At 38.5% G+C, this 10,240-nt stretch overlaps 1 protein-coding gene across 1 annotated transcript; it reads right to left on the bottom strand.

The window, feature by feature from the left end:
• Positions 1-1,267: 1,267 nt before the first annotated feature.
• LOC128230796 (glycoprotein 3-alpha-L-fucosyltransferase A-like) lies at positions 1,268-8,133 on the bottom strand. Its single transcript, XM_052943237.1, has 3 exons — positions 7,760-8,133; positions 4,722-5,636; positions 1,268-1,628 (listed from the first exon to the last, which is right to left on the bottom strand). The coding sequence occupies exons 1-3, from the start codon at positions 8,131-8,133 to the stop codon at positions 1,268-1,270; spliced, it is 1,650 nt and encodes a 549-aa protein (XP_052799197.1).
• Positions 8,134-10,240: the final 2,107 nt, after the last annotated feature.

The raw sequence follows: 10,240 nt of genomic DNA on the forward strand, positions 1-10,240 counted from the left end.
TATTTGTTGAACTTGGTTCAATCTTGAAAAGTAAATTGCATTTATAATTAGATTATAATTTTAATAACACTTGAACTCAAATTTTTAGTCTTCATTTAGACATTTACCAAAATATGGAATTGCGGGATATTTTGTTTAATGTGACAATATTTAATAACAATAAACAGTATAGCCGTTGTGTCAATATTCTTCCGTAATAAATGGTTAGCTACTTAATGTTCTAAATTGACTTTATGCTTACAAAGGAAGCGAACAGTTAATGGTATTAACACTGAGTTGTGGCATTAAATCATTTATGTTCCAAAAACCAGCCAGTTCTACTCACTGCCTCCCCTCCCCCTTCCTAGCAATTTAATGTATTCGGAAATGCCTGCATTTTGGCCCCCTCCCCCCTGTATATGGCGGTCCAGCTCCTTGGCGTATTCCAGATGACTGTAGGCGGCCCGAAGGTTGAAACATAACATTGTCTTTCCGGCAGAATAGTATCTTGATGCGTGGGGCTTTTGTCGCGGTGATTTGTAATAAACAAACCTTTCAAACCTGTTCAACATATTCCCATGAAAATTTGTGCACATGCTACCTGTGACAATACGCACATGTATAGCAAGATCCATAAAAACGAGCGTTGGCATTCACTTGCGGTTCTTTTGGGTCTATCTTAGTCATGTCACACTTTTAACAGCTATGAATGGTTTGTCTGTGTAGTAAGTACTATGTATGCAACGATATATTTTGTTGGATTTCGTAGTGTGAAAGATTTTACCAACAGTGCTTAACAAATTTACAAAGTGCTATTCATACCGAAAGTGTACGTGATAGATGCACTCTTTGCTTTCACATTGCCTTACATATTGCGTTTTTTCCTTCAGTTACAGTTCTTATAAGTTTAATAATGAACTTTTATTTCTAAGATGGTCAAGTTAATGCTGCACTCGGGATTCGATGTATAAGATAATGGAGTTTTGATGAATAATGATGTTTGCCACAACTGGTCAATATCAAAATGGTATTTGGTACTGTACATGTTGTCTACTTGATCTCGTTACACTTCGTATGAAACTACTCGTATAACAAACTGTTTTCCACTTTCTTTATTTAAAACAAACAACATTTAACAAAATTTAGTATAATATCAGTAATAAATAATGAACACGTATTTGGCATTGTCACGGTTACAAGATGTGTCTTTTGTACACATCCGTTTGGGTTTTAGGTCTGTGTAAAATGCATATGGACGATATAGATCTACCGTAAAGAACAAAAAATGCTAAGAATAAAAGTCTGAGATGTAGCGCCCTCTGTCCGCGTGTTCGCCCCATCTGTCCTTTCCAATACACACATCCTTCCCGCGCCACCACTTGTTGACGTCATCGTATGTCGTCATTTGTCGCGTGTCGTCATGGAGCATGGCGCACAAGCGACACCAAAAATATGTGTTGACAAATTCCCCGGTTCCCTTCCACCGGAAGTACTCATTATAAGCATTGTCGTTTGCATCCAGTTGGTGAAGGTAGTCTGCGAGTGCTCGCGGGTTCGGGTACTCATCCACGTGGATAAACGAGTAATGTGGGGCGGCGCGCCGGTAGTCCTCGGGAGCCGCGCCCATCACGATAGGGATGACGTCATGCCTGCAAAGAGAACATTGGGCCATTAAAATCAAGCGCAAGTGAGGCCGTTTTATAATCTGTATAAGGCTTAACGTTAAAAGTCTTTGTTATTGAATGCTTGAAAACCTACAAAAAAAACGACTCCTGTAATAGGTGTCTCATAGTGGCTAAAAGTGTGAATGGAAATTGTGTTTGAATGATTGAAGATAAATCGGGGGCTCTCAGCGACAATAAATATCAAGCGCTACGATTGTTTTTGGACAAGATAATCGGTGTGTCTTAAGTTTTGCATTATCAGTGTTGGTTTGCTCGTTTATTTGGTCCTTCATTCATAGTTTTGTGACATTTTGTAAGATATCTCTCAGAAATATGTGTCGGCTATTGGCAAAAATATCAACAGCCAGATAGTTTCTTCATAACCTGAGGTGATGGTAACCGTCGTTTCCGGTCCACAACCAGGGACGTTTTTCAGACTGTATATCAGTTGTCCCTTTCATGACCAATGCTCCTGCTCGGCTCTCATGTGGTAGAAACAGGTCCGCCCCTTGCACGTGGTGAGCCATGTTTTTGCCAGACAGCGACCCGACCATTTAGCATAGCTTGAGTCCTAAATAATTTCAGGAGTCTCTTATTACTGCTCTTCTTCTGTCTCTGTGTCTGAATCGCTTTGTTCAGCCATCGCCGTCGCTTCGGCCATCTTCTTCATAAGGACTCTGACATCATTCCGGAGCATTGCAATGTCTTCTCCGCGCATGTAAACATACTCGTAGAACATGGCTCGGACGCCCTCCGTCACCGACGCCTGCAGCTGCAAGTTGTAGACAGATCTTCGGTCGCCGGACTTCCGGGCGGCCTGCATGCGACGGTGTATCACGCTCAGACGCTTGTTGAGCAGATTCAACTGGGCGCATGCCTTCCTGAATTTCATCATGGTGGTTCGGAGCTCGTGTTTCGTGTTGGTAAGTTCTTGTGACCTTGACATTGTATCTGTGGAAGACCATTGTGGTTTCTTCCCGCCGATGGTGACTGGCGATTGCACTTGAACTCTAGGAGCTTCCATTTTAGGCAGCCAGTATGTTTCAATTTCTTCTGTGTAGCAGGGATATATCAAAGAATGATATTGGTATGCATGGTACCATTATTTATATACAGAAACTGTTTTTGACATTTACCGTACAATTAAGTGATAACAATCAAGCGTCGATGTTCACTTTGACAGCGCTGATCTGAACAATGAAAAACAATGCTGTCCTAATCATTGAGTAATTAACGCCGATTGAAATCATGATGCGTTTGCATATATCACTTAATTGCTGTTTTCACAACATGTCAGTCAAATTTGCAGTTTTATTGTGTTTGTAAAGGTTTAATGCACTTCACTTATTTTTTCTTAAGTAAAAGTAAACTGGTCGTTGGATTTTTAGCATTTGTTGGTGACGAAAGACTATCTGCTCTTTGGAATAGTTTATATAATAGATGACTTGAAGTAAAATCTTAGTGTTTAAGAATGAATGGGAGAATACCATAATCATAACGAGGCCATCCTTTAAAACCTACTGTGGCCTGACCGATGTTTAAGTGATTATACTGAATCGGGAGCTCGGGGAGGGAGTGTGGCTAATACTTAATAATAAAGAGTACATGAGACGTCTCATGGGCCGCCGAGACAAAGAAGAAATACTTAGATAAAACATAAATTTCTTTAAATCTCTAATTTAATGATAAAAATGATAAAAGGACAAGATGTCCTAACCTTTATAGGAGTTAGAATGGAACGAAGATGGAAAACCCCGTTATGGAAGATAAAGAAACTAAATCCGGTTTAGAATGATAGCTATGTACAAGTTTATCGAACTAATGTTATCAAAAACGTCAGCATACTAAGTAGCTTAGGTTAATTTTTAAATCAAGCATTTATGTTATTAGAAATTCTCTTATAAATAACATCGTTTAGATCTTTCAAGTATGGTGACATTTGTAAATAGCCTCCCATAATATTTCATAAATATATTTAATATATATCTCACAGTTTGATTTTGATATGTATCTCGTTTTTCTTTTTTATACCATCTTGTTTGTTCTTTGATTTAACTAACTTATATTTTTCTCTTTTCATTGTAATTAGGCCATGCATCGTTGTGACCATACTGAATATTTATATGTTTGTTTATATTTTCTATATTTTGTCAAGAAACTGTTAAATACACAATTCTGTCTGTATGTATGTCTGTTTGCGTTTCAAGACCGGAAAAGACCGGAAACACCTAATTTACATAATTTTCCTTGATTTATATCGGGCGACAATATTGGCCGTAATGAGTGCCTCAAGGGATGACTCAATCGGAACACCTCGATCATTTTTCCGTCGAAAACAACCTCGGATGTATGCCGGTTCATTAGTACATGCAGTTTGTAAAAATCATAAAAAATAGTAGATACATTTTGTGCATTAAAAACAAATTTTGAATACCAAGAACATCTTGATAAAATTGAAAATGTTAATATACGCAAACAGTTTTTTTTTGGTAGGTTTAGAAATTGAAGTCGGTAGAAATACTGGTTTTGCGAGTGGAAACAAACTGTGCTAATGTTGTTACGAAAATGTTATTGAAAATGAATTCCAATTTTATTATAATGTAGTTAATTCAGGCACTAACGCTTAAAATACCAAGGCAAAATATCATTAAGATAGCTAACTAGATTAAATGAAGCCATGAATCTAAGAAATACTTTCATTTTACAATAGATTTCCTCTTTTTATAAAAAAAATCTTTGTTTATTTTTTCTAAATGTTTAATAACTTATATTTTTATATATGATTACATATTAATGTCTATAAATAAAGTTTGAAACTTGAGATTTGATAAATTATTAGGTACCCTCATTAATTGAATCAGAGATCTCTTCAATTGCTTTGAAGAGCTCTCTGTTTCAACTAAAGAATGAAACAATAATTATATGTAAGCAACAAATAATAAGAGGCATCTTCCATTAAACTGAAGAGGTCTTCAATTGATTTATATTACCGAAGATATACCAGTCTGAAGCAAATCTGTATACTGCCAAAAATAATATATGTAAATGTAGTTTATGCCATTTTAATAAGATACTTACTGAAGGCCCGTAAAGAAGAATTTCTCAGTTATATAATCCCGGCAGTTTGAGTTCTCAAAGGACAGGTAAAACTTGTAGTCTTTCTTCAACATCTGCAGACATGCGTCTTTGCCTCTGGGACATTTGTGGGTGCCACACTTTCCGTATATATCCACCTGTATATGGCGGCCCAGCTCCTTGGCGTATTCTAGGCGGCTGTTGGCGGCCTCGCAGTTAGAAACAAACCAAGCGACCTTCTTGGTCTTTCCGGCCGCGTAGTTTCTTGTTGCATTAAGCGTGTGTCGCGGTGGGTTGTATTTAACAAACTTTTCATACGGCGCGGCGATGTCGGAATCCCGTCGGTAGGAGGAGACCCAGTTGAAGAGTCCCCGGAAGCGGTCCAAGTTTGGAGTGAAGTATGGCGCCTCCAACAAGAAAAGGATCCACCGCTGATTAGGCGGCCGCCTCGTCCATGGAACACGCGGCTCCTGGCGAAACAGAACAGCGTCCGCATTCCGTCCGTGCACTCGGCGGTCCGTCAGCGCGCACGCGCTAACGGGGCACTTTTGTTCCACGAATGATGTTCGTCCAGGTTTGACTCCCCAGTCATTATAGCCATTGTACAGCAAAATATTTTTCACCGGTATCTTTTTGCCGAGTTTTTCTAGTTTTAAGACGGACTTAGATTTAAATTTCATCTGTTTCACTATCCTATCGTCCTCGTAACGATCCAAACTTGGCCATATAACGTCTGTTTCATCTGCTTGTGTCGCGGGTTTCAACACTATTGGAGAGTCTAATACTGTTTTGATTGTGGAGTTTTGAATAAAATCGTATTCCAAACTTTTCCCCGTTTTCTGTGTTATCCAGATATATTTTGAGTTTTTGTGAGATCTGTGGTCTGGGAATGTTTCTAAAATAACCTCGTTTGGGTCACTTTGAACCCAAACATTCACATAGAAATTTAAAGTCATCATTAAAATAAAAACTGGCATAATAATCCATGATGATATTGTATGAGGCCGCATTGTCACTGATCAAAACCAATATTCACCAGATAGATCCCATTGAATTTCGGCTTAATCGAATAAATTGAATTTTAATACACTACGCGGACAAGCGTTTATTATTTACAGTTACCTAGTTTTAACAATATTATTATGACGGGAGCTGTCAGCAGTATCAATTAACGGCTGCAATTGTACAGTTCAACTTCCGTAAAGGCCGTGTGTGTATTGAAGGCCGCTGACTGGACGCCCCTAAGGGCACCAGAACTGACCTCCTCTTAAACCTCAGCACTAAATAGGGGGTTTCAGGTCATTCATTTTTTTTTTTCATTTTTCATCATCATCATTATCATCATCATCATCATCATCATCATCATCATCACCATCATCATCATCATCATCATCATCATCATCATCATCATCATCATCATCATCATCATCATCATCATCATCATCATCATCATCAACAACAACAACAACATCATCATCATTAAAATCTTCTTCATTAACATGATCACCACCATCTTTGTTATCATCATCATCATCATCATCATCATCATCATCATCATCATCATCGAACGCTGCAAAATCGCTCATATAGGAATAGTTGTAGCCATTACCAATTTATATCAAAATCCTTCAAGTAGTCTCACTATTATGAAGAGGGCACTAGAAAGCGTTTTACCTCTAGATTTGGCATCAACCCTGAGGGTACGTACCTGGAACAATTGCAATGGAAATTACTTTCGAAATTTTAACCAGGGTGCGAACATAAATGACAATCTGACGTTTTACTCTTAATGTATTAGCCACGTAATACACACGTTTATAAAAGCTTTAACCATCAACATAGTTATGATCATGATACGCTATGGGACTTTAATCCATATTTTAGATTTTTTGACCGTGAATTAAAACAGTTATTGGTGTTTCATTGCCCCCAACCCCGAACAAAGAGGGACAAGCAAATATTTTGTCTATATTTGAAAATTTATCGCATTATCTGAGATTAATAAATAAACACAATAGATGTTGGTCAAATAAACTTTAGTCAACAGAAAACTAAAGTTCAAACAAAAACATTATTGAAAGAAAAAGAAACAAAATATGTTTTGATTGATCTTGTGACTTTTCGGAACAGAGCAGTTTTTGGATGTATTGCATTTTTATTAAATTCATAGAAAATAGTTAAATATAAGGCCAGCTGGTGAAATCATTTCAAATATTTTCTATTATGTCTATTGAACATTTTAAAAGACAATTTATGATAGTTTACCGTCCAGTTTTAAGGAATATATATATATTTATATATTTATTATGTCATGTAACCATACATTTTATCCCTAATAAAATGCTTAAAAAATAACCCTTTTCTTGTAAAAAATGAAAAAGCTTAATTGGATTTATTCATTGAATGTCCTCTTTCAAAAGACTGCATTTTACTTATGATATTAACTCAGAATGCAGTGATTAAAAAATAAGCGTACTTTATAATTAAAATATGTGAAGAAACAAGAACACTAAAGCGGGAGGAAAATGCCCCTCCAAAAAGTGAATGTTCTCGACTATGTTATTATAACATGTAAAATATGTTCGACCTTCTGATTTAATATATCATTGGTATTCTAACATTTAGATTTTTTTCACAATAATTCTTCACTCTTTAAAATTTGTAGTTTGGTCTTTTCCCATGCGTTTATACTTGTAGAGTGTGCACATATGATAACTAATCAATGCTGAGCCAATGCTGATTTGGTTTTCATGCCACTTGAGGTACATTACCCATCAAGTATGTTTTGCTGTAAAGGAAAAAAAGTTGTTCTTTAAAACATTTCTTACTTATAAGTATAGATAATTATACTTGCATACATATACAAAATAATATTTTTTTATATTATAAAAAGTTTAATATATCTCCACTTTAACCAAGCTGATTCATATACATTTATCAAAGCTTTGTGACTGATGAAATTTATCGATCCATATAAATTTATAATGTTTATCAAAGCTATGCGACTGATGGAATCCCACCCGTGTTTGTGCCACCCGTACCCCCTCCGTGTTGGTGCCACCCGAGTCCCCCCGGTGTTGGTGCCACCCGTATCCCCGCCCGTGTTGGTGCCACCCGAATCCCCGCCCATGTTGGTGCCACCCATATCCACATCCGTGTTGGAGCCTCCCGAATCCCCGCCCGTGTTGGTGCCAACCGAATCCCCGCCCGTGTTGGTGCCACCCGCATCCCCGCCCGTGTTGGTGCCACCCGAATCCCCGCCCGTGTTGGTGCCATCCATACCCACATCCGTGTTGGAGCCAACCGAATCCCCGCCCATGTTGGTGCCACCCGAATCCCCGCCCGTGTTGGTGCCACCCATATCCACATCCGTGTTGAAGTATCCCGAATCCCCGCACGTGTTGGTGCCACCCATATCTACATCCGTGTTGGAGCCTCCCGAATCCCCGCCCATGTTGGTGCCACCCATATCCACATCCGTGTTGGAGCCTCCCGAATCCCGCACGTGTTGGTGCCAACCGAATCCCCGCCCGTGTTGGTGCCACCCGTATCCCCGTCCGTGTTGGTGCCACCCGAATCCCCGCCCGTGTTGGTGCCACCCGAATCCCCGCCCATGTTGGTGCCACCCATATCCACATCCGTGTTGGAGCCAACCGAATCCCCGCCCATGTTGGTGCCACCCGAATTCCCGCCCGTGTTGGTGCCACCCGTATCCCCTGCCGTGTTGGTGCCAACCGATTAAACATGAACTTCAAGGAAAACTTTCACGTGTATTATTCTCTGTGAATTAAATTATATGTTAATCTGTACGGGTCAACGTCGATAAGGTAACCCAGACCTTTAATTAGTTTAAACTTATTTATTTTACAACGATTGTGAAACAGGTTATTACAACATTATACTATATATTACTCTCGTTGGCACAATGTTACGCGAGAGCGTGATCTCGTGTTATGGGGAAAGCCGGAGTACTCGGAGGAAACCCACTTGTCCGTATGGTGACCACAAACCAAACTCACATGCGGCCAGGCCGGAAATCGAACCCGGGTCGCCGACTGAGAAATCGATTACGCTAACCACTGGGCCTACTGGACAACCTGTAATTGAAACGTTAACACAAGCCAAGGGCACGTAGTCGGTATGATCATTTTTAATTTATACATAATTGAGTTGGCTCTCTTTCGAATGCACCAGTCAATTGTAGTCACGCCCCCACGTCTGAGGAATAGCGGGGACTTTGACTTTCGGTCCAGCCAAGCCCGGGTAAAATCCCCGCCAAATGCTCCCGCACCCCAGGACCCAAGGTAAGAACCATTCGCCGCATTTTTGGGCGCGAAGACAAAACTACCGCATTCACCCAGCACTGCGGGGCCAGCTGAAAGGTAAAAACACGGCCCATTCCCCCGCTATCTGGGGGGGGGGGCGTGGTTTCAATTGACTGGTGCATAAGGCCAAAAGTACATAGAGGTATTTTTGTTACGAAGCAAACCGCGGATATTGAACAGAACAGAACATAATTTTATTCGACGTATATCAACAAGGTACATAGTCATAGAATATAAATACATTTTGTAGTAAGTATTGCTAATTCGCTGAAACCTATATAAAAAAAACTACAATTAGAATTGAATTATTTATCTGAATTTGTAGAAATACCGGCATGACAGGTGATCAGATATAATTATCCTGGACGAGAGCAAAGGCAAAATTGCCTCATGGGCCAAGAAATGAATATATATATATTATGCTATTAAGTCTCTTAACAGAGGTTAAATTCTCGCACATTTAGTATTTAAATACTTTGATTCCATGATCTTTACTTTATTATTGAGCTGAAATATATGGAAATTCTTAAGCAAACTCAAGGTCATTATTGCATAAAATATATTGGATTTGATAATTATGTTAATGATATTGATGCATAAGGAGAAGGCGGAAAGGTTTCCTTTTTGTAAAAGGCTCAATACTTGTACTAACTAGTACGCATGCCAGAAAACGTTATCTACTTATAAACTGCTGTTTCATGCTAAAAAGACAAGGTGACATTTGAAGAAATAATTGGGTTATCTCTGTGAAGAACAAATTGTTTTGCTTCTTAGCTACGTCCAAATGTTGGAAACGTTAAAGTGACAGTCTTATTAAAAATCAATACATACATATGTATAACAAACATAAATTTAGAGTGATAAACCTTTAACTACTTACTAAATAATGCATTTATGGAAAATATTAAATTACTGATTTATAACAAGATTGTAACCGTGTATTTAATAGCTGAAAACGCAAAAATATTAAATGACTGGTGGGTCCTAAAATATTTATTGTGATCATCTTGTAAGGTAGAAATAACGTGTTTTCTGCACCTTTCTTTCAAATTAAACTCAGTATTCTTCATAAGAACCATTGTTTTCGACATTTGATTGTCTTTTTTAGTATATTATAACAAGTGCATAAATTGTTGTAAATCTTATATGGGAGTAAGAGTGAATCTTTAATGAACTTGTTTATACCTCTTAACAGCG

Source organism: Mya arenaria, chromosome 4 (genome assembly GCF_026914265.1).
Source record: "Mya arenaria isolate MELC-2E11 chromosome 4, ASM2691426v1".
Taxonomy (NCBI): domain Eukaryota; kingdom Metazoa; phylum Mollusca; class Bivalvia; order Myida; family Myidae; genus Mya; species Mya arenaria.

Excerpts from the sequence above, each read along its gene's own strand:
- LOC128230796 (XM_052943237.1), bottom strand. The coding sequence starts at position 8,133 with ATGGGTGGCACCAACACGTGCGGGGATTCGGGATACTTCAACACGGAT. Across the intron at positions 5,637-7,759 it reads GTGGCACCAACACGGAGGGG|TGACCCAAACGAGGTTATTT; the intron begins GTACGGGTGGCA and ends TTGGGTTCAAAG. Across the intron at positions 1,629-4,721 it reads TTCTTCTTTACGGGCCTTCA|GCATGACGTCATCCCTATCG; the intron begins GTAAGTATCTTA and ends TTCTCTTTGCAG.